General features: G+C 51.8%; 2 protein-coding genes and 1 long non-coding RNA gene across 5 annotated transcripts; 1 reads left to right on the top strand and 2 right to left on the bottom strand.

Annotated features, from left to right (window-relative positions):
• The first annotated feature begins 29 nt into the window (after positions 1-29).
• LOC110292639 (uncharacterized) lies at positions 30-3,666 on the top strand. Its single transcript, XR_002377734.2, has 3 exons — positions 30-94; positions 728-787; positions 3,603-3,666. It is a non-coding gene; the product is annotated as an uncharacterized LOC110292639 (long non-coding RNA).
• Dph2 (diphthamide biosynthesis 2) lies at positions 1,571-5,000 on the bottom strand. Its single transcript, XM_021160090.3, has 6 exons — positions 4,397-5,000; positions 3,999-4,111; positions 3,599-3,822; positions 2,722-3,405; positions 2,460-2,636; positions 1,571-2,380 (listed from the first exon to the last, which is right to left on the bottom strand). Exons 1-6 carry the CDS (start codon positions 4,541-4,543, stop codon positions 2,256-2,258), a joined length of 1,470 nt encoding a protein of 489 aa, XP_021015749.1. The 5' UTR covers positions 4,544-5,000; the 3' UTR covers positions 1,571-2,255.
• Positions 5,001-6,985: 1,985 nt separating this feature from the next.
• Ipo13 (importin 13) lies at positions 6,986-27,408 on the bottom strand. 3 transcript variants are annotated; one of them, XM_085839038.1, is made up of 20 exons: positions 26,529-27,406; positions 24,027-25,285; positions 17,880-18,020; positions 17,618-17,759; positions 17,342-17,508; positions 17,047-17,167; positions 16,814-16,961; positions 16,234-16,415; positions 16,130-16,156; positions 15,827-15,961; positions 15,534-15,677; positions 13,966-14,046; positions 13,326-13,463; positions 13,057-13,153; positions 10,220-10,272; positions 8,063-8,129; positions 7,920-7,978; positions 7,712-7,801; positions 7,243-7,424; positions 6,986-7,156 (listed from the first exon to the last, which is right to left on the bottom strand). In XM_085839038.1, the coding sequence occupies exons 2-20, from the start codon at positions 24,698-24,700 to the stop codon at positions 7,060-7,062; spliced, it is 2,745 nt and encodes a 914-aa protein (XP_085695164.1). In that variant the 5' UTR covers positions 24,701-25,285; positions 26,529-27,406; the 3' UTR covers positions 6,986-7,059. The 3 variants fall into 3 exon arrangements, with proteins under 3 accessions (XP_085695164.1, XP_021015447.1, XP_021015450.1); XM_021159788.3 differs by having other exon boundaries at positions 24,027-24,763; XM_021159791.3 differs by lacking the exon at positions 6,986-7,156 and having other exon boundaries at positions 7,249-7,344; positions 24,027-24,763; positions 26,529-27,408.
• Between the last annotated feature and the right edge of the window lie 358 nt (positions 27,409-27,766).

The following is a 27,766-nucleotide window of genomic DNA, read 5'->3' as shown; positions in this document are numbered from 1 at the left end:
CACAGTGACTGGCTGCCTGAGGCCCGGCCCTGGTAGACGTCATGCCGCGGAGCACTGCGGTGGTTGTAGTTTCGTCGGGCGTTCTCCGTGACAGGTACTGGCTCTCCACCTGCGCTGCTGGTTCCCTAACTTCCCACCGGACTCCCAGTTTACTCACCAATCACTGCTGATCCTTCCGGTCTGTTCTAGTCCTGCCTAGTTCCCTCTGCTTGAAGCAGGATTTCGCAGTGCCTAGCTAATGCCTGCTGGTCATCGGAGGTCATTCTAAGTTGTCTTTTCCAGCCCAGAGGTAGGGTGGAATGCCAGACGCGAATGCCCATGATGCCCAGGTGATCTTATAAGGCCATGCCATTCTCCTGTTCAAATTCCCTGTGGATCCTATTTCACTCGTGACAGAATGATCCGTAGGACCCTAAAGTATGCAAAGCAGGCACTGTAACAGAGCTAAGCTCCAGGTCCCTAATAGACAACCCTCCTAGCTATTCCTCATCAGGCACAGCCCACCCTTGCATCTGCCCCTCTCTCGCTTCCAGACTTTGCTCACCTTCAAGCCCTTCCTTACCTATTCTGTTTAATATTCCAACCCCAATCTCCCTTTAAACAGTCCCCTTTCTTTTCCAGATTTGTGTTTTCCCATAATTGTTATCCCTTGATAAATTATTTTCCTCTGGTTCTTATCTCCGGTTGATACAGTACATTTTGTTTTGTTTCTGACCATTCTCCCTAGGGGGCCGGAGCACCATGGTTCATGTTGGACTCACTACTGTTTCTAGCGCCTGACATACAGGTGGGTTCTCATAACATGCACACAGAATACATGATGGATGCTCATTTTAACTCAGTCCCCATGTCAGTTACAGCTCTGCCTTTACCATTAGCCTGTGCACTACATGATCTGGATGCTGCCAATATAAGATTCTTTCCCTAATGTGGACAATAAGTAAATTTTGTTTTCTTCTGGGACCCAATACACACACACACACACACACACACACACACACTGGGAAACCCTAGGACCAACTCTCTGGTTTTTGTTTTGTTTTGCTTTGTTTTTTGAGACAGGGTTTCTCTGTATAGCCCTGGCTGTCCTGGAACTCACTTTGTAGACCAGGTTGGCCTCGAACTCAGAAATGCGCCTGCCTCTGCCTCCCAAGTGCTGAGATTAAAGGCATGCACCACCACTGCCCGGCCCATAGAACTAACTCTCTACCAAGGACAAGCACTCTATCAAGATATACCCCCAAAACTCTACTTTGATTGAAGCACCCACCCTGGTGACTGAGTCTTTGTTTAGGCCCAAATGTTCATTTCACTCTGTTTATTCTGAATATTTTTTTCTCTCTAAGACCCAGCTTAGGGCTCCTCTGTCTGGGTTGCCTCTTGAGTCCCCTTCAGGAGCCTACTATGAGAGCCAGCTGCACCTGGGGCTCCCTTCACACAATTATATTTCGTGGGGTTACTATTTCCTCCCAAGCACATTTTGAGGACAGTAATCTGGTTAAATATAACTCACATATCCATCCACAGGAACTGTGTAGAACCGAGCTTTAGTGAATAAAGAGAAACAGGAAAAAAAGTATTCCATTTATTTCAGTGTCTTTGTTGTCCCCAAGAAACAAGTCTGAGTCGATGTAGCCCAGCAAAGTCCCACAAGCAGCCACATAAGTGCTTGAAATGTAATTAGTGTAACGGGACAAATAGTTTTTCATCCACTTTAAATGGCAAAAGTCATGTGTCCAGTGAATATTGTCTTGGACAGTGCAGGTTTAGACCAGAGGCTCTCAATGAGGAGAGACATCTGCCAACATGTAGAGATAATCTGGGTTATCCTAGCTCAGTGGGGGAGGAAGGGAGGTGTTTCTGTTTCTGTCAGCTGAAGCTATACATCCTTCTCTATATGGAGTAGCCTCTGCAGTAAAGAATTACTCTGCCCAAAGTGTCAGCAGTGCTGAGGGGGAAGAACTCCGGTCTGGATCATCCAACTTCTGCCCCTGACCAAGGGCAGAACCGCTGCACCCCAGGCACTGGGATCAGCCCTGAGACCCTCCCTGCATCCCCACCCCCACCCTAGTCAAATAGGCACTTACTGCACTGATCCACGGCAGCACAGGCTATAGGCTAGACAGCTCCTCAGAGAAGAGCTGCCTACACTCCCTGTGCCTAGGCATCAAGTGTCCCTGTGACAGGATGAGATGTTGGTCAGGGAGAACAGGTCCCGCAGACTTATCACTCTCTGGCTCTCCCCTCCCAAGGTATCAGCTGCTTCCCTCATCCTCGTAGGCAATGGCGATACCTCGTCTTCCTCTGACGGCTTCTTTCACTGGTGTCTGGCCCAAGCGGGGCTCCAGGCCCTGCCAGTTCCGAGAACTAAGGAATGAAGCTACAGAGGGAAAGAAGACAAGCTGTGTGGGCTGGACCTGGACAAAACTCTAGCAGGGGGCAGGTGTTTGCATGTTTACCTGCAGGGCTGCTCTCAGCCAGCTCCAGTTGGGGCCTTGGAATTAAGGCAGAACATGTAGTGTCATCTGATGACTTGCAAGGAGGTGGTGGTCGGAGCTCCCCCGAAATTAGTGACACATCTGGGGTATCCCACAACTCTGACTCAGGTGGAGGGAGTGGCACATGGAAGGGAGAACCTGACGCAGGAGGAGAAAAGAAAGCTATCCCGGTTTTTCAACTCCAACCCCAACTTTCAAACCCAGATGCGGCCTTGCCACTCACCAGGCAACAGCTCTGCATAATGTGTGAGGTGGGGAGCCAGGCCTGGCGGGGGCCAGGCAGGGTTGCAGGCAGCCTCCAATTCACATGGCGTCAATACAGGCCGAAAGAAGCCACCCGAAGGCTGGGGGGCTAGTGCCCCCAGGGGACAGGCTAACAGCACAAAGACGTCCATCTCAGGGAAGTTGGCAAGCTTGGCGGGTGTGGGCTTCCCCACGGCTAACACATAGCTACGTTTTCCAGCAGCTTCTGTCAGTTTCCGCAAGTGTGCCAGTGCCTCACGGTGTCGAGCCACACCTAATGTGCCTGCCAGCAGCCCTACCACACGGGCATCTCTGGCCCTCTCTATGAGATACAGTCTTCGGGCTCTTAGTCTCCCAGCCTTGGCACCCTGGTCTTGTGTCTGTCCTGTGTCTGGACAACAGGAAAAGAAGGGCCGTCCTGGTGTCCACCCCAAGAGCAGTCTGCTCAGGTCGGGATCAAGGTTGGAGTCCGAGCTTGCTTGAGAAACCCCTACATAGAAGGCGCCATATTCTTCCAGACGTCTCCCTGGGTTCAGGGGGAAGCAGCGCCCAAAACGCTCCAGGGACTCAGGCTGTGAGCTCGGGGATCCCACTGGCAGGGGAAGAGCTGGGCTGGAGATGAGCAGATCTTGGTACTTTGGGCGCAGGAGCATGGCCAAAGGCTCTGAAAGAGGTGCATCAGAGTTGAAGTCTGGGAAAGTAAGAGATGTCTCATCCCCAGATGCCTCAATGTGACCCTAAAGGACAAGCTAGGCCAACTGAGGCCAAGAGCTCTAGGAAAGTGTGCTTAAATAGGGGAAATTAAGGCATGAGGCCGTGGACCCACCCTTCTTTCCCTCACAGGTATAATTTCTCACCTAGGGCATGGGCACAAGCTGGCTCACTCAGCAGTACCACCGGGGCTGTCGGATCTGGGTTCTGGGCTTCAAAGGCCTTCGCACAGAGCTCTAAAGCAACAGGACGCTGACCAAGGACAAAGGTGATGGGCAGCTGCGAGGCTGGGGGACTTAAGCAGGCAGGACCGAAGTGCACAAGGGCTTGAGTTCCAGCCTGCTCGGCACCCAGGACATCCACACAGCAGCTACAGGGGAGAGAGCATTGGTGAGAGGTGTTCCCTACCTGGAGAGAAGAGTTGTCATCAATGGGAAATTGGCCAGTGGAGAAAATGGCACCAAGCTAGGAATTCACTGTCACTGAGGGAAGCTGGCATCAGGAGCTTCTCATCGTGCAAACACAGTGGGCAGGGAGACCCCATACCTGCCATAAGCTGTGTCCCCTAAAATGAACATCTTAGCTCCTGTGACTTCCTCCAGCCGGGCAGCCACCGCTCCCGCATCTCCTAGTAACTGGTCAGGGAACTGCAAAGCCACCTGTAAATACAAGCCACAAGTCAGCGACAACCTCACTCCACCAACAGCCTCTGCCAAAAAAAAAAAAAAAAAAAACTCCACTAAACTTCCCAAGCCCCTACTTCTAAGGGGGCAGCCAGCCCCACAGAGTTGTGGGTAATCCGTGCGATACGGGCGGGTCCCGACTTTCTCAACCCACTTGTCCCCACATAGCACCCAAAGTCCCAATCTTCGCAACCCATGCCCAGAGGAGAGCCCGCGCCCCGCGCCCTCTTTTCGCGCCCCATTCTCCGAACCAGACCTCACCCGCTGACATCCTAAATCGCAAACAAATTTCGTGACTCGCTCCAGCTCATACACGCGGTCCAGGTCTTCAGGAGGAGTGAACTGTCCTGGAACGCCCGCCTCCCGTTGCAGGGCTGCCTCCGCAGGGCTGCTGAACGTAGACTCCATTGGGCGCAGCTTGGGTGGGGTGAGATGCAGCTGCACCCTCAAAAGTCCTCGAGGTCACAGCAGCTCTGTTTGTGGATCGGGACCAACCTGTCCTCCGGTCCTAGGATCGAAACCGCACGCTTCCAAATTCCCGGCTCTCCACTACACATGGACCTACGGAAATTACTTCCGGGTTCAAGGACTACCCACAGAGAACCAATCACCAGCCTCTCACTCAGGACCAATCGGAAGTGCCGCAAAGCCTTGTGGGTGTTGTGGTTCCACTGGCTAAAGCTTCTTCCTGGATACCCTAAGGCCAGCCTGCCGGTGCCCTCTAATTTCTAAATCACTAATTCAGTGTGAGCAGGCTTTATATGCTGATCATATTTAAACGCGCGCGCGTGTGCACGTATATACATACAGTGAGAGCAAGGGTCCTTATACAGCTCAGGTCTTCAGGGTTGGCTGCAAGCTCCCTAATCCACCAAGCCATCTTCACAGCCCCCAGAATTTGAAACAGGGTCTTGCTGTGTGACCGAGCTGGATCTCCCAGTACTGCATAATTTCCAACTCAGTGCCCACTGCTTGGGTTTGAATATTTGTGGGCAGGTACTTACTGCCAGACATCGTAAAATGTCTCTATGTCCTTTGTCTGCTAGAGAATTGTCCCACAACTAACTTTACAGAACAGTCTACTGTCCTCACGGTCTGTCAACCAAACACTGACCCTTGCTAAGTTCACCAGGCACTACATCATTAGAAGCAAGAATTATCCCATATAGATAAGGAAACAAAACAAAGCCATGTCTGCTGGTTCTAGAAACTGGGCTTTAGAGCCCGAATTTATTCTCTCACCCCACCTCCTTGGGACTGAACCTGGGGCCTCCTGCATGGTAAGCAAGGACTGAGCTATATCCCACATTCTCCCACACGACTTCTTATCATAAGGAGGGATGGGAGAGGAAGACTCTCTTCACGTGATGCCGTAGGGAAAAAGGACTGAAAACATGTGGCGCATCTCTGCATCCTCCAGGAGAGCTGAGAAATCAGGACTGTGGGAATGGGACTAACGGGGCTGGAGAAATGCTTCAGTGGCTAAGAGCACTTGCTGTTTTTGCAGTGGGTTCAGTTACCACCACCCACATGGTGGCTCATAACTATGTGTAACTCCAGTTCTAGGAGGTCCCTTTCCTAATACCTGCAGGGAACTATACTCAGGTGGTGCGCAGATATAAATTCAGCCATACACACATACACATATATTTTTTTTAATTGGGACTGAGGAGTGGGATAAATAATGAAGTGGAAGACACTGATGCTACTAGCTGGCTGCGGAAGACACTGGATGGAAAAGAATGAAAGGCAGAATCGGTACAAAAGCTGGGGAAGATCAGAGGATGGGATGCAGTTACCTATCCAGCAAGTGGACTCAGATGTCATAGATGGGAGTGGGGAGAACTCAGCCCGTTCTTTTGATCTTACTGATGGGTAACCAGAAAGAAGGGCAGGGCAGACAGAACTACAGAGAAAGTAAAGGAAGGAGTCCGGCTGCCGTGCGCTGTCCGTGGTCCTGACGGGCTGATCTGATCTGTGTTAAAGGTGCTAAGAGGGAGAGCTAGGGGTACACATTAGGTAACCCTTATTCCTCCTTTAAGGGATGAAAGGCCTTCCAGTTCCTCTCACTCCACCCTACTTTCTACAGCCCTCCTGACCACGTGCAAGTGGTGTTCTAAAACACCTTATCAAGGTGCAGGTGGTACACTGGCCACAGCCCAGCTCTCTGACCCCTTGAAATGTACTCAATATAAATGAACATAAATAAAAACAAAATACCATATCACACATCCATCCTGGAAATCTAATCTCCACACCATTTCTTCCCATACCCCAGGTGGATCCTGAAGGCACATAGTCTCAACAGAAATGCAACTTTCTCCACAGAGCCATTCCGAACCCATTCTCTACTGAGTACATTAGCTACGATGGGGCCAGCCTTTGTTTGGCTTAGAACCAGGGACCTAGTACTCAGATTAAGTTGCTAAATGTATGCATGAATCTAACGGGAGTCTATATGGGCTGCTGCTGCTGCAGTACTGTAGCCTCTCACCCGGTGAGCAAGAACAGGCAGTATTTGGTTCCAGGCGAGGCAGCTTGGATGATAATACCCTCCCTGAGAGCTAGGTGTCTACTCCATTCTTTGTTTGTTTTGTTTTTTGAGACAGGTTCTCATTATTCAGCGCTGGATATCGTGGAACTCACTGTGTAGATAGACCAGGCTGACCTTGAACTTACACAGGTCCGCTGGCCTTTGCCTCCCAAGGGCTAGGATTAAAGGCATTTGGTACCACACCCTCCCTATGTCCCCACTATTCTAAACCAAGGCCTGGGTCCGAGCATCTTTCCATTCTTCCGTCAGGCCTGGGTCCATGTAGGTGATGGAGGACGGAGAAAGGAGGCAGAGGCAGCAGTAAGAGTCCAGGTTTACTCTTTGGGAACAGGAAGGGGTAAGAAGGGGTGAGGCGGGACACACATGTCCCTCAGTAGTCAGCTGTGTAGTCTGTGCCATGTAGCCCCCGGCAGAGCAGTGTAAATTCCTTCACCATCTCCTTCACCCGTCTCTTGTTTACTCGCTCACTGGAGGGAAGGGAGAGCATATCAGCTTTGTCTGACAACACCATCACATCCACACCCCAGCTCAGGCCCACGCCAGCTCTGCTCACCGAAGTATCTGCTGGCTAAAGGTGTCCTTCTGCTCAGGGCTGAGACGGGCAGATGGAAAACCAGGTGGCTGCAGAGCCTCCTTGATCCACATGCTCAGGAGGCTGAAGCAGTGTTTGTTCAGGGCGAACAGGATGTCGGCAAAACAGTCCATGAGGCTACGGGAGGCCTGGCCCCCGATGGCCTGAGGAAGAGGAGTTCTCAGTGCACCAGAGCCTGTCTCCTCTGTAGCAAGGAGGTCTAGCCATATCACAGGCTCTCTGGGCTACACCCACAGCCAAGCTGTGTAAGTGAGCACTAGCTTTTAAGAGCCTGTAGGTCCTCACAGCAACGTTCAAACATTAAACGGTGGGAGAATCAGTCGGAGAACTCAGGAAACCAAAGATTCAGCAACCCCCTGTCCCCACAACACAATGCCAGCCGCCTCAGCAGTGAAGGTCTCCCCACACCCAACCACGTACTCCAGCTCACCTCCAGCACTGCTATGAGCAGCATACGGCCATCTTCCTGTACCACTTTCCCCACAGACTCTATTTCCCCACATCGAGGCAGCAGCTCAGTCTGCAGGTGAGAAGCCTGTCAGCCCCAGCGCCTTCCCACCTCTCCGAGGTCAAGATCTGCACACCACACCCCTACCCTCCGAGTACTGGGGGGAATCAGGGGTCAGCATGGGACTCACAAAGAAGCCACAGGAGGCCTTGACAGTAGGTGCCTCAGGGAACTTGAGGGCCAGCACAGCTGTGGGAGAGGGAGAGGTAAGTCAGATGGGGCCTAGTGATGCAGGGGAACCCCAGGTCCGACTTTCCACTTGGCCCCACTTACCACACTGGAACACAGCTTTGACATCCAGTCGCTCACACAGGAACAAATCTGGCTTCCGCTTCAAAGCCTGCAGGAGGTGGAGCTGGTAAGCCCAGCCCCAGCCAGCTCCAAGGACCATCCTCCCACTCACCTGCCACCCAGTCTCCTAACTTCACGTATCCTAGGTACAGGATATGCCACCCAGATCTCTGAGGAACCCACATCACCCCAGAGTTCAGTCAAGTAAGGAGCTGCCCCAGGGATGCTGAATGTACAGTAGGTAGACCTGAATGCACAGGTAAGAGTGTTTAGGTCCCAATCACCCGCTAAGCAAACAGCTTCCCCCTCCCTTCCCAAAGGTTCCAGGTAGCTGGTAATGACTGTGTTTTGAATCACAGAAGTGGAGCCTCTCAGGCTTGTGGAAGGGTGGCAGGAAGAAGAGTTAGCAATTGGACACGAAGATCCAGTCCAGCATCCACTCCCACACCCTTCAGGAAGAGGAAAAGTAGAACAGGAGATCTGGATCCCTCATCCCTTCTTTCCTCCAGGATGCTCTCTGGTCAGGGTCTTCTGAGCCATCCCCCATCCTAGGAGCCAGTGCTGCCATGGGGGTAGCAGGTGGATGGGGGCAGACGGCCTGCCCCGAGGGCTACTAGACATGGTTGGCACATCCTTGAGTCGCAGAAGACGTTCGGCACAACTCCAGCAGTCCTTAAACACTGCCCCCAGCACACATCACATAGACCCTTCCAGCCCCTCATGAATACCCACTCGATACCTCCATGTTTATATAAATGCAAACAACCCTACATATGCCCCACCCTGAAATGCTCTTCCTGCACACCTGTTACACCTTCACAGACACTCTTCTGCATTTACAGCATGCTTTCATTCCCATTACACACCCAACCCTCATATATCCCAAACCATCCACACACAAACAGCCCTCTCCCACAGGTAGACCATACCAACATACCCGCAAATACACCCTCCTGGCCAAAAACACACCTTCACAGACACCCGCACGCATGCCCATCCAGGGCCAGAATACCAGCATTCTTCACTCCTTCTCCCATATCCCCACCGGACTGTAGGCTCCAGGAGAGCAAGAACCACACCCACTGCATGTGCTCATATTCTATCAGAGTCACAGCATTACTACAAACTCAGTGGATGCCCTGTGGGATAAGCAAGCAGAAAGATACCCATTAACTCCAACTCACAGAACCCTTCCAGTCCACAGGGACTCTCTCACAGAGAACCCATCACACCTACCTCCACCCGCCCATAGCCTGACACATCTGCCAAGCCATGTTCATTCAATGTTGGCATGCCAACATCTCACAACACATTCTTATTCTCATCAAAAACTCACCTCTCCAGTTCAAACACACACACACACAGAACCAACACATATCCATAGTCAATATCCATCAACTGTCTAACATATCACATGTCCACATACATTCAATGTAGGGGCCGCCCTCCTCATCACTCATCCCATCGGATTCACACCTATCTCAGTGTCCAGCACAATGCCTAATTATACCAGATGACTTCTGTTCCTTTCTAAAACCAAACTCCAAACATATAAATTAAGGTCAACATACTTGAGAGCACACCCCAGACACACAAACACATCCTAGGGAGGTCTCAAAGTGGAGCCTGGACCCCACCTCCAGCAGCACAACCTCTCCACCAGATGCACTCTGGACTGCACAGTGCACATTCGCCTTGAACTCTGCTCTTTGGAGGTGCTCCCAGCCTACCTCTTAGGAGCAAGCTGGGAGCACTCAGGCAGGCAGTCCCCGGCGGGAGCACGGAGACAGTGAAGCCCAGGCCCTTCAACTTCAACCCTACTCTTGACAGTTCTGGGTAAGCCGGCCACACAGGAACTGTTGGGTACAGTCGCCACCCCCTCCCGTTTCCTTCCCTCCCTTCAGGATCAGCCTCTCTGGTCTTTGTAGGTGACTGAGCTAGTTGAGGCAAAGGGGCACTAAAGGGGGATGTTGGGTTGTCAACTTCCACGGAAACAGATGAAGAAACTCTATTCAACTGAACAGAAAAAAAAATTTGTCAACAGAAAGCTAAAAATAGGCTTAAATTGAATTTCAACATAAGAGAAAGAGAGAGAGAGAGAGAGAGAACAGAACGTGAATGAATAAAACTAAAACACACCTGTGCCAGGAGTTGCATAAATGAATCAACAATATCAGGATGATCCCTGGGCCCTAAAATATAATAAAGATGGAACTTAAGAAAAAATTATACAAACAGCAACTCAACCTCATATAGTTATGTGGGACTGAGAGCCCGCGGCAGACAGCATGGGGCACATGAGCAGCAGGAAGCAAGATAAAGAAACAAAACATACAAAAACCATGAACTGGGAGAAGCCCAACAGAAAGAGACGGCAGAGTGAAGGACGGGCCTGCCCCAGCTCCCCCAGGGACCTTCCACCTACTCCCCGTTCCACCTCAAGCCAGTCCCGCAGTGACTTCTTGGTGCTCAAACAATTCTAGACTCCACAGAGCTTGGGGAACAGTCTCCACACTCTTGCTGTGGCTCTGATTGGCCGGGGTAGCCCTATACTGTTTCTTGGCATATACTTCCCTATCACAACCATCTAAGTGGAGGGCACAGCTGGCTGTAGGTTAGTCCATGGCACTTCGTTTTGAGGCTTGGCTGGAGGCCCTGGGAAGTCCAGGGCATGAGACCTTGAGTAAGTGTCCCCTTGAGTTGGATGGCTTTAGGGCTCTTGGTCTGGCTAAGATAAGACTTTTGTTTGCTTAAGCTAAAGTACTCTTATTTAGGCAGGGCAGGACCCTGGGTGCTACAAGGCTGCCCAGTCATCAGTAGGGTCAGGGGAATAAACTTCATCTTAAGGTAATAAAAGAGAGCCCCAACCCAGCAAAGTCCCTCCGCATGGCAGACTTGGGAGATAGCCAGACTCAGGACTGAGGGCAGCTCCTAGTATCTGGACATACCAAAAGAGGAAAACAGTCATTGTGTCACCCCATGCAGGACCCAGCGGGAAGGCAAAGGCTTGAGTTAGACTGAAACTGGAATAGCAAACCAGGTATGGGGACTATCCTACCCAACAAGACAACCAACAACTCTGACAAATAACAATGTTGGCTCTCCCTGCCTCGGCTTTGAACAATCCTGGAGGAAGAGCAGGGCATGTGCCTGCTGTTCCCACCCCTGGCTTCTCCACTCTCAGTGGGATGTAGTAGGAAGGCACCTGCCTGAGATACCATGAGTAGCCGTGTGATCTTGTGTAAGTCACAGGTGTTCTGTTTCCCCACCTGTGACACATAACCTCTCCTTTGCCTCCTTCCCCAGGCTACGAGGAGCCACGACCCGAGGCTGATCCTCTCTCTCTGAAGTCTGCGTCACTCAGGTCCTGGAAGGGTCTGATGTGCCATATTAGAACAGTGTGGTCAGTGTACCGTTCCCTGACTGCTTGGGCCAGATGTGTGGGGCAGGGAGCCCTCCTTGATTCAACAGTGCCTCATTCTGGATTCAGGGACTGTGGTAGAGAACTGTAGTAGAGGAGATGCAATCCTGACCCAAGAAAGTTCAGTCCATGAAGAAAGACAGACACGGAGATTATTAATCTCATGGCCTGTGCTTTATATCAGCAGTGTAAGTGTGGAGTTTTTGTTCATAGCTACAAGGGGCCCAGCTCTATCTCAGAGTCCCTTGTCTGAGGAGTAACGCCTGCCTTCTGTCTAGGGAATGAATGAGTGAGAGTCCACCCAGTCAGGGGCGTAGCACTTTCCAATTGGAGGAGCAACTCGCAGAGTTCAAATAGGGCATGGTAAAAAGAGTCAGTGTGGCTTGATTGCTCCCATCAGGAGAGAACTTTAGAGATACACCAGAGCTTGGTCCTGTGGGGATGTGACAATAACCTGAGGGTGGCAGCATCTGAACGGGTTAGGCCAGAGAGGAAAAGTGGTCATATTATTGTTTTATGAAGTACAGTATGATTGCTGGATGCTGGATGGGCTGGAGAGAGGGGCGCATGTGCACAGGAGTTTATGGAGTTAAGTGAGGCAGAGCCTAAACTGAGAAAGGGCTCGTGGAGGGGGGCGGGGGGGAGGAGCGGACCCGCTGAGGGATGAAAAGACCCAGGATCACTGGGACTCATCCGGAAAGGGGGCACAAGGAACAGGAGAGATGGAGCAGAGGACAGTCACACTCTGGATCTGTGCCATGGCCTACAAGGGACCAGACACTAACCATAGGAGATGTGAGCACTCCGGGCTCCAGCGGACACCTCTGCTCAACCTCAAAGCTCAAATCCAGGCTAGGCTCGTGGGACTGACAGAGTAGCATTGCCTCTGTGCCAGGTTAGAATCCAGGTTAGACAGGAAGCCTGAAGGCCACTTCCCAACTTTCTCAGGCAGAAGGCCACAGAAAGAGGGACTGGGACCACTCCTGAAGGCACTTTGGGCTCTGAAAGGACTAAATTTTGATATGAAAAGAGGAATCAGCACTTGAGTACTTCATATGCAAAAGCCCAAGCCAGGACCCAAGGACCCAGAGTCCCTGAACGGACATGGAAATGAGGTTCAGTGAAGGGACGTGACTTGCCCAAGGCCACACAACTAGTTTGGTGGTTCTGCCTTAGATTCTAGGTCTCCCTGGTTTCAAAGGCCATGCTCCTCCAACTTCTTCTTACTATATCCCAAAGGCAATGAGCCAGACTAGTGACCCAAGTCACTCAGAGTCTGAGCCCAGCTTCCCCGGGTATCCAGGCTGGTCTGGAACGCAGGCAGGCTATAAGATACCATTCACCATTTTGTCCACTTCAACCTGAAGTGTCAACTACCTATAGGTAACAATTGTGCTGTGCTTCATTCCCCAAGTTTCCCATCAAGTCCCATGTGTGACCAGGGTATCAAGAACAGAGTGGGGTAGCTTTGGCTCCCCAGTGGAGGAAGCAGAGGCGGCGGCGGTGGTGGTGGCAGAGATCCTGATGGGCAGCAGAGACCCTAATGGGCACTTACCTTGCTGGAAGAGACTGAGTGTGACGGAAGTCACCAGCAGGAAGAGGGCCTCTATTGGGGGAAAGTGGGCAGGCTCGTGGGCAAAGATGTGGACCAGCTACAACAAAGCAGGGGGTGCTGGTCAGCTGAGGTCCGCCTCACCAGGACAACATCCCTGGAACACAGGTGGGGACCCCAGCCATGGCAGCCATCTGACACATTCCCACCCAGGGACAGGTCTCTAACAAGATGATACCCAGACCACCTATGGCCCAAAGCAGATGGCTTACCTGCCGGGTGAGGTCAAGAGCAGAGGCCTGGGGAACGGTACTGTACATCCGACCCAGCATCTCACAGAGCTGCGGCACCATGGGGGCAAAGTCATCCAGCAGTGTCTTAACAGACTTCTCAAAGATGGCGCATACCGCCTGGGGAGGGAAGCAAGGAGACTCTTGTCAGCAGGTCATGGGAGGGAGGCCTAAGAAAGAAACCTTGTCCAGAAGTCTCGCCAAGCCCTGCAAACCAAGCAACATTAAGTGTCCTACTCCTCGGGCTGAAAAGAAGGGGCAAAAAACTCTCCACAAAGGAGCATGGGCTCGAACTTTGCCACTTAATTCCTGCTACTAACTTGGCTACCATTTCTTCTCAGAGGACTGTAAGAGCAACCAAAATCTCAACTCAGGAACCAAAGTCAGGTCTCTGACACTACGACAGACATCTGTGACTTGGCTTATGGCTACTCTCCTCTGACCAAGCACTTCTGTGATACTGGAGCAGTGGTGGTCGGGGAAGGGAGAGTGTCTTCCCAGAAGACACCTGTTCCTGTCAGTGTTGCGGCTTTCCCTCCTTGTTCTCTCCAGACCACACTGCAGGGAGCAGCGAGGAAGCAATCCTTTGGGCCAAAATCAGCCCGTGAGGGCCAGGGCTCACCTCAACCACCTGGGCGTCATTCAGCCACTTGCTCAGCACCTTCTGGATGAGCTGGAAGACCTGCTGCAGCACAACCACCACCTAAGGACACAGGGAGGAGGAAGATGCCACCGCCACTCAGCTGCCACCCGGGGACCTGGCAGTAGGCAGGAGACAACGGTTCAACCCATCACCCTTGACTGCACACTGAGGATTTGGGGACCTAGGACCCCTGGGGCAAGAGGTGATGTGCTGAGACCCCCAACAATGAAAGAGAAGAATGTCTTGAACTGCAGGTCACTTCAGAATAAGACTCAGAACTACAAAGCAGAGACATCCTTAGCTCGTGATAAAATTGTGACAGCTTTGCAAACAAAACAAAACAGAAATCTCTCTCTCTATCCATTTCTGCTCACAAAAACCAAAGCAATAGGCTAGCTACCCTGTGAGGAGGAGGTGCTGTCTCACCAAATGTGCGTGGGGTAGGGAGCCCCACGGGATGCATGGATACGGGCAGCTTATGGCAGAGCAGAGAGCAGGCTGAGGTCCTGGGAGATAGGGAAGGCAGGACAATTACTGCCATAGAAGAAAAGGGCGGTTCTGTGGGATCATGGGAGCCCAGGCTTGGCCTAGAGCCCAAGTAGTAACTGAGGCCGAAGTGTAGAGCTGAGCTGAGGCCAGGGTATCCCTGGCTTTCTTTTTTTCTAGGAGGAGACCTGGGGACGTGTAAGGTCAATAGCTAACGCAGTCCCTAGCACTTGTGTAGAACTTTGCTATCTGTCAACCTATCTCACTCAAGCCTCCTCTGCTCCAACAGTCCTGCAATGAGCAGCCGCAGACCCCAGTGGCCATAGCTTTGGGAGGGAAGCTGAAGCTTGTCCCATGTCATATAGTTTGACAGGTCACCTCAAGGGCTGGGGATGTGGATAGGTGGCAGAGTGCTTGCCTAGTGTGTCCAGGGCCCTAGGTCCAATCTCTAACACCACAAAAACAAGACTGTCAAGTTACAAACACCTTTGATCCTAGCACTCAGGAGGCAGAGGCAAGAGGATCTCTGAGCTCAGGCCATCTTTGTTTACATAGCAAGTTCCAGGCCAGCCAGGGCTATCTAGCAAGACCCTGTCTCAAAAGAAAAACAAAAACCAAAAAGGCAAAGAAGTCAGCCCAAAATATGCCAAATTATTACAGTGCTTATCACTCTGCCCTGCAGGAATCTTTCTGTGCACTTCCTCTCAAGAACGAGTGGACACATGAGCATCCTGAGTGCCTGCAGGGGGCAGTGAATGAGGATGGAGAGCCTAAAGAGAAGGAGTTGAACATGAGCTCAGAATACAGCTCAGTGGTACCAAAGGATAATGTCCGTGTGTACCGGGGGGTGGGGCAAATAAACCTCAATGACATCACCCCGTCGGGATGAGGACAGAGAAAACATTATCCGTGGGATAAGCGATGCAATGATGTGGCCACATAGGAGGTGGAAGGCCAAAGGACCTCTGTGCGGTCAGAGAGCAATGCTAACATTACCCACAGACTTGAAGGGTGACAAAGACATAGCCACGAGGAAGGGGAGCAAAGACAATGTCACCTACCGGGTTGGGTCCCTGTGGCACTGGCAACTTCCGGAGTTCAGGGCCTTCATGATCATCCTCATGATGACTGACGTCCAGTGTGGTAAAGAGGTTGGAAAGAAGCCCCAAGATGTGGACAATGGCCAGCTTGTTAGAGGGATTAGGCTATAGGGAGAATTGAATCAAGCTCCAGATCTCCCAGGCCCAGCCTGAGAAACCCCAGGCCTGAATGACAGTCCACCATCCCCACACTCCTATGCTGACGGAGAAGCCCCTGAGTCCCAGCACTGCCCCAGGCCCTCGAGCTCACTCACTATCTCTTCTGCCAGCTTCTCCAGCTGTTGGATGTAGGGAGAGATGAGGGAGTGCAGGTTCTTCAGGATCTCCTCCACCTGCAGGGCTGACAGCAGGAAGCCCAGGGCCTGCATCAGCCACATGCACTGGCTTGTCTGTGGGGGCAGAAAACAGGGACCACAGCTTATGAGCAGAGAGGAGAATGACCTTCTCGGGAAGGGTTGTCAGGACAAGGGTAAGAGGCAAGTGGCGAGGAGAAGGCAGAAGGGGTGAGCGATCCCCACCAAAAGCCCAAAGGGACCCCTAGAAAGCTTGAGCCGTACCTTGTGAATCTGCTTCATCAGCACATCCTGGAGGTAGAGAATAACAAATCAGTATGGGCCAGGGCACTGTGAGGCCCCGCCCCGTCCAGGGACCCCCTGCATACCTGGGAGACAGCTACAATGTTGGCAGCATAGGGCGGCAGGTCATACTTGCACTCTCGGCAGATCTTTTTGAGGGTCGACACAGATGACACAGACAGCTCAGGATTGCCTAGGGCATGCAGCACAAGGGGCAGAACGCTGTTGATCATGACAGGGTGGTCAGCCAGCCATTCAGACAGAGCTCCTAGAGAGAGGAAAGAAAAGGCTCTCTGAGGCAGGCAAGACTTTAGGAATGATTAAGTTCCAGTTCCAGGCCACCCAGAGAGCTCGGAGGACAGTGTGGGCATGAGGGCGGTAATGCTCGAGCGTGAGCCTCATCACTGAGAAGCAGAAAGGAATTACTCGACGGAGGCCCAGCGCTACTGCCGCTCCACTGACCGACAGCAGATTAGCAGCGCTGAGATGAAGCTCGGTGCACTGCAGAAAAGATCCCAGCACTTGCCAGACAGTTAGTTGGCTGCAGTGCTGACTGTATGGGGGAAGATGTATCTCTCTCAGTTTGGCCAGGACCCAGGCCAGCCATGCTTAGGGATGGGTGCTGTAGCTCTGAGAACGTAGTCATGGAGGTATGCCAGGCCTCACCAATGGTGAACATGACAGTATCCGCCAACTGCACGTTGCTGATGCTAATCCGTGGGATGAGGCCAATGAGCCCTGGTACCACATCAGAGTAGTTGACATCGATGGTCTCCGCAATGGACTGGAAGCCATAGAGCAGGGCTTCTGTGTGCTGGGGAAAGAGGATACCGTGGCTTGACTTAGAAGAAGGGTGCAACAACTTAGGGAGGGCAGAGGAAATCAGGATTGGGAGGTACCTGCCAGGAGTAGGGCTCCTCTGAGCTGGTGAGCAAACGGCCCAGCTTGTCATAGAGGTTGCTAAGCAGCTCAGCCCCCAGCATCTCATAGACATACATGAGTGTGTCTGAGATGTCCACCCTGAAAAGCAGAAGAAGGCCTTTTATACTGCCTGGATCTTTACCGTAAGCCAGGAGCCTACCCAAGGACCCTCATGACCCTGCAAAATTGCCTATAGGCTAGAGAAAAGAACCCTAGAAGTCAGGGAGTCTGGCTTCTCCCCTTACTTCATTGGGGTTGGCCTGCTGCCATCACCTGTAGATTCGGAACTGCTCCTTTTCGTCTGAGGACCAGAATCCATACTCCTCATCAGAAGGGAACTGGGCCTTGTGCAGAAGCACGTCCACCAGCTGGAAGTAGACTGGCCGGTACACCTGCTGGTACACAGCCTGCTTCTCTGCCTCAAAGGACAGAATGTCATCCTGAGAGAGCCAGGAAAGACAGTCAGACTGCCTCCTCGGCTGCCTCATCTGCCCGTGACCCACCTTCTTTCGTAAAGGCCCCATACATCTAAGGGTCACACAGACATACCTGCAGCGTGTACCAGAAAGTGAGAGTGAGGGAACTGGTGGTCTCATTGACAGGATAGTGGCCAGGGATGCCAGTGCAGAACATGATCATGTTGACGAGTGCCAGGAAGCTCTGCCAGTGCTCTACTTGGTCTAGCAAGGCCCTGTAGGGTAGGGGTGAGGCGCAAGGGCAGAGTTAGTTCACTGTACCTTCCCAACGAGGGTCCATAACTTGAACCTTTGATGGGCTCTGCCATCCCACCAGCAGCCACCCCGCTCCCTACCGAGAGTGGTTCTCGCCCAGGGCCACAGCAATACGGCAGATGCCATGGGAGGTCTCCATGTCCCCATTCTGCACTGCCTGCCGCAGTTGTTCCTGCAGTCCCAGCACCAGAGGGATGAGTTTCAGGAGTGTGTTCACGTACCTAGAGGCATGAGGTAAGGTGATCCATCAGAGATATCTGCCCAGCCCCTCCAGCTTTGAGAGAAAGGCAATCTCCCCCGCCTTTACCAAAGCCTTCCTATCAAAAAGAGGCCAAGGCTGCTTTGATGCTGCTCATGCTGAGAACTTTAGGTCAGAGATCTTCAGGAGAGCTCTGGGCAAGAGCACAAGAAAGTCCAAGTTATAGTTTGAAGCCCCTCTGGTAGGGCTGGAAGTTGATGCTGTCATGGGTTAATGTTTGGAGGGAATTGGAATAAAGAGAATCCTGTTCTGTGTATGATAGTGACATGAATTTAAGACTCAGAGGCTAGACTGTTACATGTTGAAAAATCTCCTAAGAAGACATGTTGAAGGGCTGGGGAGATAGCTCATGTCGTATAATCATGAAGACAGGAGTTTGATCTCCCATATCAAAAAAGCTGGCGTACTTGTGATGCCAGTACTGGGGAGACAGACAGGAGGATTCCAAGGGCTTACTGGCCTGCCAGCCTAGCCTACTTTGTAAGCTCCAGCCAGTGAGAGGTCCAGTCTCAAAAACTAAGGTAGACAGCTCCTTAGGAACTACACAAAGGCTATTGTGCACCTGTGCAAACAGATAATGTTGGCATCTTATAACCCCCCCCCCGTACCTGAAAATGGGGCGATACTTGGAAAAGCATCATTGCACATAAAAGTATACTGCAAGTGTGCTCCTAATCCAGCATGACTCGTGTCCTTACAAGACAGCCATATGATGGCAGAGACATCATGGGACAATGCCAAGTACAGAGAAAGGTAAACACTCAAGCTGTGCAGCTGCAAGCCAAGGAATGCAAAAGCTGCCAGCAAACCAGAAGTCAGGAGGAGGCTGGGAAGAAGTCTTCTAAGGTTTCAGGGGGAGCACAGTCTGGATGACACCTCCATTTCAGACATCTAGCTTCCACAATTGTGTAGCAATTTCTGTCACTCAGGGCCACCTGTTTGTGGTGCTTCATTACTGCAGCCCCAAGAAAGGAACATAGTGTTAGGGGACATTGGACAAGGGTGTCCATGTCAGGAACACTGTTAAAGGAGACTTTGAAAGGTAGTGACAGCTCCCAAGGGCACCAGTTCTCACTGGCTGCCACCAAGTCCGTCCCACTCTTGCTGTCTGGTGGCAACATGATGGGAGTGAACTAGCTGAATTTAGAGCTAACAGGTAAGACGGACAGGACATAATGACTGGCTGAATACAGAGGACAACTCCGGAATCACTGAGACATGGGGAAGGCAGACAGGAGCAGGAACACTTTGACAAGAGGTGAAGCTCAGCATTAGACAAGGAGTTCAAATAGGAGTTCTCAGAAAGATTAGGACATAGAACCCTGATGCCCAGTGTATAGGTCAGAGTGATGCCCAGTGTATAGGTCAGAGTGATGTCCAGTGTATAGGTCAGAGTGATGCCCAGTGTATAGGTCAGAGTGATGTACAGTGTATAGGTCAGAGTGATGTCCAGTATATAGGTCAGAGTGATGCCCAGTGTATATAGGGCAGAGTGATGTCCAGTGTATATAGGTCAGAGTGATGTCCAGTGTATAGGTCAGAGTGATGCCCAGTGTATAGGTCAGAGTGATGCCCAGTGTAGAGGTCAGAGGAAGACTCAGATTTGGGAATCGTTAGCTGGTAGCTATAGATTCAGGAGTCAGTAAGAGCTGACCAGGAGGAAAGTATGGGATGAGAAAAATGTCCAGGTCAGAGTCCTGAAGCACAAGAACAGGTAGAGAAAGCCAAGACTCAAAGGGGACGGAGACCAGGCTTATTCCATCCACTTTTGGGGGATAGAATGAAGCAGAGGAAGTTATACTCTAAGAGATAATCAGATGTTTGGGACCTCTCTGATGTCCCAAGCAGTGTCGCTGTAGCAATTTATGTACCTGGGCAGGAAGGGGGGCTGAGGGTCCATGTTACTTGGATTTTCTCTAAGCAAGTTGCTAGGCAACACCATTTGGATATAGTGAGGTGAAAGGACATAAAGAGGCAGCCAGACCAGGAAGGCTGTCTTTCTTCTCACAACCCCATTCTAGATTCTGCTAGCAAAAGCTATCTATACCAGAAACCCCCAGTTCAGAGACAGCCCTAAGGGGTGTTGCCTGGAGACAGCTGGGATTGCTTCAGTCTCAGGATCCTGACACAGGCTGCACCACCAGACAATGGGTACCTTCAGGCGAGGCTTAAACACAAAGAGTCAGGGGCAGGGCCAAGGCTATGACCCATAAGCTCTCTAGCAGTTGAGATGGAGGCTAACTCTACAGCATCCTACTGACTTCCAAGGCATCTACTACCTGCCGGTTTATGCAGGCAGAAGGTAGTCAGTAAAGGTTCTGCATGTTTTGAGTCTCAAATAGGATAAATCAAGGACATCATAAACTAGAAGGACACATAGGATTGCTCAAGGTCACACAGCAACTTACACAGATCAGATTGAGAAACTCTTAAACCACTGTAGCTCTGCTTCCCTTTCATGGCCCAAATACAATTCCCCGCAGAGGATCAGTGCAAACCTCGGTTTGTATCTCCAGTCCTTATGACGGGAGCCCCAACACGCCATCCAGTTCACTTCCCCTTCTCCCCAGTTCCCTATGAGAAGTTATTCTGGCATTAAAAATGTATTTCAAAAGATGAGCATGGTGGTCCACACCTTTAATCCCAACGCTTGGGAGACAAAGGCAAGAAGATAAAAATTCGAGGCCAGCCTGGTCTACGAAGTGAGTACCAGGACAGCCAGTGCTACACAGAGAAATCATGTCTTGAAAAACAAACAACAAACCAACCAACCAACCAACCAACCAAACAAACAAACAAACAAACAAAAGGTGTATTCTGGGGGGAAAATTCAAAGGAGAGAGCCAGGAAGCAGGAGCAAGTGCAGGGGAACAGAAAGAAAGATGACTTGAGTGTATGCTCCGCTGGAGGGAAGGTTAATACCAGGACACCAGGAAAGATAGACGAGATCACCCAGGGTAATTACTGAAGGTCACTTTCTTAAGCCAAATATAGCAAGCTAGATTGGACAGAGCAGAGCCCCAGTGCCAACTCCTGGCTTGTTGTAGCCCACCCATGGGGAAACTGCCGGTGTAGATTTCCTGCCACGCGTGCTTGAGCGCTCTGAGCAAACAGAATGAGACTGAGGCCTTGAAGGTTTCTAGACTTGCTAAGGAAGCCTGGGAGGACGGCTTTCATGGTCAAGGCAGGTCTACGAGGCCTGGCTCTAGCTGGTCAGCTCCTGCAGCTGGAGCAGAGCTGGTTGGGATGTCTTGGCTGCCGCTCACACTGAGCTCAGCCCAGACCTACAATTAGAGCTCTGGGAGCAGAGCTGAGAAAATGGGAAGAGTTGCTAAGCAACCAAGGGGCTGCAACCAATGGGCGCCTAGAAGGCTATGGGTTTCCGCACTGGCCCCTTGCTTGCTCATTCGTTCAGAAGAGAAGGGGCATCAATTACTTGCTAAAGCCCTTGAGACAAGCTGGGTGGGTAAACTTTGGGTGTATCCAAGGATACCCAACATCACCCTGGTACTTACCCTGATAGTTCTCCTTAGCCACTACCTAAGCCCACTGTACACTTGAGCTTCATGCTGCCACAAGAGCCTCCACAAGAGACTTGTTATCTATCCTACGCTAGGGAGCCAGCATCTTACTAACACAGTATTTCACTAACTATTCTTGCAAAGGTAATAGCCAATCTTAACAAATACAAGTGACAATATGAAGTACCAGGCAACCACACTCAATATCTCATGCTCTCTTATTTAACTTTCATACCAAAACATGTTTTCAGCCAAAATCCTTTTACTCCCCCCCCCCCCTTTAGTAGTAGGATTGAACCTAGGGCTTGTACATGTTCAGCAAGCACTACTACTAAGCCTTGATATCCACAGCCCTTTCAAGTTTTAAAGAACAGCAAGTGACTATGTTACCTGTGTGTGTGTGTGTGTGTGTGTGTGTGTGTGTGTGTGTGTAGGAGCAGCTCTAGCCTACTGCATGTAACAGTTTCTGTTCTTTAATGGCTTAAAGCAAACAGCTTTAGTCGGCTTAACAGTAACTGTCTGCTTCTCTCTTAAAGGAAAAAAGGTTACCATTAAACTTATCACAAATGGTAGAAGGGCAAAATCATCACACACAGTCCCCAATTTAAAGCATGTGGCACAGCACATATGTACTAATGGGAGCTGCTGATCTCCGGCCCTGAGTAAAGGCCACAAAAGAGCTGCCATTACTCAAGGAACCGAAACACTCTTTACTGAATACCAAGGGCCGGCTTGGACACAACGTCCTGTTCCCACACTACAATTACCCTGTGTGTTTTGTATGATTGCCTCCAGTTTTGCTTAGAAGTGGTTCACTCAAGGTCTCACAGTTAGTAAACAAATTCTGCAATTCAAACTCAGACACAACTATTGACAAGGCTTGAGCCATTAGCCACGCCTCCACAGCTTTCAGCAGCTTCCCTCTCCATCTCTACCTAGGATTCCCAAAACCTCTCTCTCAAGTGTCAGGGTCAGGTCTCTAGTCTTGTTCTTCTAGCTCAACTTAAACCCAAAAGAATCCCAATAGACCATTTTTCCTTTTTTTTTTCTTTTTGGTTTTTCGAGACAGGGTTTCTCTGTATAGTCCTGATGGTCCTGGAACTTACTCTGTAGACCAGGCTGGCCTTGAACTCAGAAATCTACCTGCCTCTGTATCCCAAGTGCTGGGATTAAAGGCGTGTGTCATCACTGCCTGGCCTCAACAGTGTATAAAATCCTTCAGGATGGAAATTTAAAAAAAAAAAAAATGGGTTGGAGAGATGGCTCAGTGATTAAGAACACTGGCTGCTCTTCCAGAGGTCCTGAGTTCAAATACCAGCCAGCAACCACATGGTGCCTCACAACCATCTGTAAAGGAATCAGATGTCCTCTTTCAGTGTGTCTGCAGACAGCGACAGTGTACTCACAGACATAAAATAAATAAATATATCTTAAAAAACAAACACTTAGCCGGGCGTGGTGGCGCACGCCTTTAATCCCAGCACTCGGGAGGCAGAGGCAGGCGGATTTCTGAGTTCGAGGCCAGCGTGGTTTATAGAGTGAGTTCCAGGACAGCCAGGGCTATACAGAGAAACCCTGTCTCGAAAAACCAAAAAAGAAAAAACAAACAAACAAACAAACAAACACTTATTTAAAAGAAAAGAACTCTCAAGCTTGGCTGCCAAGGTCCTACATGATTTGACGAGTCCCTGGCCTTGCAGTTGAGTGGCTAATGAGGATATGCACACGGATATATAAAGGGGTCACGTTATGGGCTTGGAAGAAAAGCCAGGAATCTCACTTAAGAGCTCAAGATGACGCGGTAGAGAAGACCAGGCTTGGCCTTAAGAATCACTGGGAACTTCTTGGTGATGCGCCAGGCTCCTGCTCAGGGGCTGGGAAGGAGCGGGACCGTATAGAAGCACAGCAAGTCAGGAGAGTGACGTGAGCTGAAGCTGGGGTGTGCACCTTGTGGGGGAGGCATCTTTATGACTTACACTGATGAGTTTGAACTTTAAACATGGAGAAGAGCCACTGGTGGGAAAGGAAAAGATTAGAGCCTCATTTTCAGACCGTCAATCTGACTATTGGGCTGATAGAGGGTACAGTCAGGGGGCAAGCAGGAGACTGTCGAGAAATCTCTGCTAAAGTCTGGGAAAAGAGGCAATAACAGCTGGGATTAGGGAGGTGGTGACAGAAACTGGAAATAATAGATCTGCAATATGGCCGGGAGCAGGATGCTATGGACTTAGTGACTGGCTGAGGGCAAGAGAGCAGGCCAATGTGTTAATGGTCTACCAGATAATTTAGTTGTTTAATGTCTGCCTCACTTTCGCCACCATGAGAATAGGGACCGTGTCTCGCCTGCATCTTTTGTCTCCGTAGGATGACGCATATGACAGACACCCCATTGATGCCTATGGGATGGATGGGGCGGTCCCTTTCTGGGAAGCTGGAGAGTAACTCACCTTTGGGCATCAGGTTGGGAGATGGCATTGACAATGGCCTCCACGCTGCTGTCAAAGAGCTCTGAGTCCTGCAGAGCGGCGAAGGCAGCCTGAATGAGCGCCTCACAGTCCTGCAGGGGTACCTCCAGCTGCACCCAACTGGAGAAGCACTTGAGCACCTTCTGACGCACACAGCTGGGAGAGCTGGGCTGTTGTAGCAGTTGCTCCAGCAATGGGAAGACAGCCCCACACTCCACAGCCAGGCTGGTCCGCACCAGACCTTTGCGGTACTGGGGCAAGCGGCTGGTCTGAAACTCCTCGGGCAGTACTGTCAGCAACTCTAGCAGGGCCAGGCAACGGCCCTGGCTATCCACCGGCGAGTCCTCAGCCTGGAAGAGCCGAACCATATCTGCCACAGCACATGGCCAAGCGTCAGGCATCATGCTGAGAGCTAGTGAGGCCAGCGCCACGCACAGCCTAGTCAGCACAATTTTGGAGCCGCTGGCGAAGCGGGTGATCTGGGTGAAGAGCTGTGCCTTTAAGCTTTCATACTGGTCGGTGGGGATGTCGCTCCAGTAGCGAGAGATCTTGATGTGCAGGGCACTGGCCCCAAAGTACTGGATCTCGGGCACCTTGTCTGGCTGTAGTAGCTGCCAGCTGAAGTGCCAGGCCTGTGGAGAGACCTGGGCCTGCATCAGCCACTTCTGAGCCAGGTTCTTGTTGTCAATATTGGGGTCGTAGTAGAGCTGGTGCAGCGCCTGCAGGACAGCACAGGACTGAGCAGGTGCTGGCTACTCTGGATCCTGCCAGAGCCCAGAACAGAGGGTGGGACTTGGTCCTGCAAGATGCTGCCTCTCCCTGACTTGGGGGGAGATGGAGTGAGTAGGAAGGGAGAGCTCAGGGCTCGGCTGACCTTTTGAAAGCCTGAATCTTGCCCATGCTCTATCATATTCTCTTCTTATAGTACAAATGGGTTCTGAGAGGGACTCTCCACAGGAAAGCAGAAAAGGCCGGGGCTGGGCTCATCCCACAGGGAGGTATGTAAGGGCAAGGCCTAGGAGGAGGGAATGACTCCACAGGGATAAATGTAAGCTCCAGACAAGTACAGAACAGCCTGAAGGAGCCTGGCCCTTTAGATACAGCTCCTCCCATTGATTCCAACAAGCAAACTCCATCTGCTCCCCCAGGATCATCCCGAGGTCACTCCACAGGCTGGCACTAAAGCCAGTGTGAAATCTGAGAAGGACTGCTTCAGGCCAGGTAGCTCTGGAACGGATACACTGGAAGGAAGGGTGGAAACATACATCTTCAGAGAGTACAAGTAAGTCTCCAATCAGATGATGCAGAGAGGCCTTGGCCAGAAGCAGCCTAAGCAAGTGCCTACCCGGGAGCTGTCAGCAGCAGAATCCCCTAGGCCCAACTCCATTGAGACTTCATGCAGAGAGAAAACAATGGCTCATCTCCCTGGCAGCACATGAAACCATGTGCCACCATGCCAACACTGTCCAGCCCCAAGGGCCAGCCAGGTTCCCTAAATGGACTCCATCCAACTAGGATTAACCAAATCTGTACCCTCCCGCTCCCTGAAAGCCAGTTATGGCTACTGTCCCTTGTACAGCCAGCCACTCAGGGATGCAAAAGGAGACAAGAGACCGAAACAGAAGATATGCATTCTCAACATTTGTTAGGTAAACAAGCCTCAAGAACAACAAATGTTTTTCTATGACTGTCCCTTGCTATCCAGCAGGATACCCCTACCTCTCTCATCCTTGGGAGTATGGGGGGGTGGGATGGGTGCATTCCTGCATTCCAGGCTGCTGGGAGAAGAATAGAATAGAAAACGATGGCCTGGGCAGTGGAGAAGTCTGGAAGGAGGCCATGGCAGAAAGCCATGTGGGCAGGTAAGGAAGGAAGGGCCCTGTAAAGTTGCCAGCAGAGCCAAGCCCCTTGGACCCAGCACAAAACAAGAGAGCCAGGCACATTCCTGCCTGTCCAGGACCGGTTTGACTTCCATCCAATAAGGGAAAGACCCTTTCTGAAGATGAATGAACATATAACTCAGATGGGTTTAGCTCCAGATATCTTTGTGAGCCTTTGACTGAAAAAAGTGAGTTGGGTCCAGAATCGTTCAGCATCCGTGTGGTTTCTAAGGTGGGGGTGGGGGTGGCTGAGTGGCAGGTCTTGTGAGTTTCTGGTTCCCTCCAGAACTCCTGCTTTTCTCCTGGATCTGGGCAGGAGCCGATTTGGTTATAATTCTAAGCCCTTCAGTACCCTACAGGGAACAACCTAAGATCCTAGAGTATCTATCCGAAAGGGGACCTGTGTCTACAGAAAGCCCAAAATAGCCCATTAGGCACTGCAACACTGCTGTCCAAGCCGGCTGCCCAAGAGAGACGGTAAATACCAGGTGCTCTGGGGGCATCATCCCAGCGGGCACTGAGCCCGCGTCTGAGCTTTGGCATTAGTGTCAGTCCCCAGAACTTCTGCTCTGTCACTGGAGTGCCCACCCCAAGGCCCTCATACCTTCTCCACGTTCTCCACAGTGAAGTCCAAGGCTGGTGCTGCTCCAGCCCCTGCAGCCCCCAGCTGCTCCTCCCGCCGCTCCATCTTTGCTCCCTGCCTGGCAGGGAGGTGGACCCTGATCTCTCTCTTGCCCCAGCCCTTTGGCTGTCGGCCCCCTGCTAGACCCCGGCTTGAGTACCCGGGAAGTGGTGGGATGAGGGGATGCCCAGGGCGGGCATGGCTGCCGAGGCCTGCCCACCTCGTTTGGAGGGGGAGTGGGTTGCAGAGGTCAAAAGATGTGCTCTTCGGAAAGGGACCTGCTAAGGCGGCTCCCAAAAGGGAGGCGTCCGTGAGGTGCTCCCAGACAAGGGTCCTAGTGGGAGGTCACAGCTCTGTCCCTTGAATCAAAAGTCATAGGGGAGGGAGGCCTATAGGGGAAACAGAGGCCCTGGCCCGTGAGGGGTCACAGAATCAACGGCCTGTACCCATAACACCCCAGTCTGGACGAGCTTCTAGATGCTATGAGGTCAGGGGGGCTGGGAGATCACCCGGGAGAGAGCCCTTCGCGAGATACGGAGACGTCCAAGGAAGCACGGGGTTGCAGTTTCGTGAGTCTGGGGCAGAGTCGGTAGAGTTGGGGGACTGAGATAGGTCCCCTCCGTTCGCCTGGCCCGCGATCTGTTCGCCTCCCGGCTTTGGCCCCGCTACGGTCGCTGCCTCCGCCCCAGTGACTGACAGACAGGCCCGCCCGGCCGGGACGGGGCGGGGACCTCAGCAAGACTCGGGCTGTCCCGAGCGCCTGTCGCCAGTACCACCAACTCAGGCCCCCACCCACGCTTGTCCTGGCCCGGCACGGCCAAGCACATCCAGACACGGCACGGCGGAACTACGCGGAAACTCATTCCGGGTCTTTGGTCCTGTCCTCGTGCTAGCTCGCGCGCCCCCGAACAGGCGACGGAACGGCACACCGCCAGGGGCCCCTGCCTGAAGCAAGGACCCGCCTCTATGCACCCTGGGAAATGTAGTTTTCGCCTGACCGGAAGGTGGCTCCTGAGGAGGGAGGCTCGGAGCACGTGGGTTGGGGGTCCTATGGAGCCCTATCCTAGTCTCGGCTTAGGGCAGAGGACCATCTTGCTCAGTCACATTGCCTAGGAGTGCAACTCTTGCGAAGACGTGATTCATGGGGCCTTTGGGTGGAGTTGGAAGCCAGGAATGGAGGGGAGAGGGTCACGTTTGGTCGGCGCTCAGGCACAGGGAAC

The sequence above is a fragment of the Mus caroli genome, unplaced genomic scaffold, assembly GCF_978045245.1.
Source record: "Mus caroli unplaced genomic scaffold, Mus_caroli_1 scaffold_6, whole genome shotgun sequence".
Classification (NCBI taxonomy): domain Eukaryota; kingdom Metazoa; phylum Chordata; class Mammalia; order Rodentia; family Muridae; genus Mus; species Mus caroli.
The sequence above is the reverse complement of the archived record's forward strand: the minus strand, read 5'-3'. Positions and strand labels throughout refer to the sequence as shown.

Coding starts and splice junctions, on each gene's coding strand:
- Ipo13 (XM_021159788.3), bottom strand. CDS start 26,612: ATGGAGCGGCGGGAGGAGCAGCTGGGGGCTGCAGGGGCTGGAGCAGCA. Junction 16,157..16,233: donor ACATTGTAGCTGTCTCCCAG/GTATGCAGGGGG, acceptor CTCTACCTCCAG/GATGTGCTGATGAAGCAGAT. Junction 13,154..13,325: donor CTCTTGACCTCACCCGGCAG/GTAAGCCATCTG, acceptor GCTTTGTTGTAG/CTGGTCCACATCTTTGCCCA.
- Dph2 (XM_021160090.3), bottom strand. CDS start 4,543: ATGGAGTCTACGTTCAGCAGCCCTGCGGAGGCAGCCCTGCAACGGGAG. Junction 4,112..4,396: donor GCGATTTAGGATGTCAGCGG/GTGAGGTCTGGT, acceptor TTGTATTTACAG/GTGGCTTTGCAGTTCCCTGA. Junction 3,823..3,998: donor GGGGACACAGCTTATGGCAG/GTATGGGGTCTC, acceptor TCTCCCCTGTAG/CTGCTGTGTGGATGTCCTGG.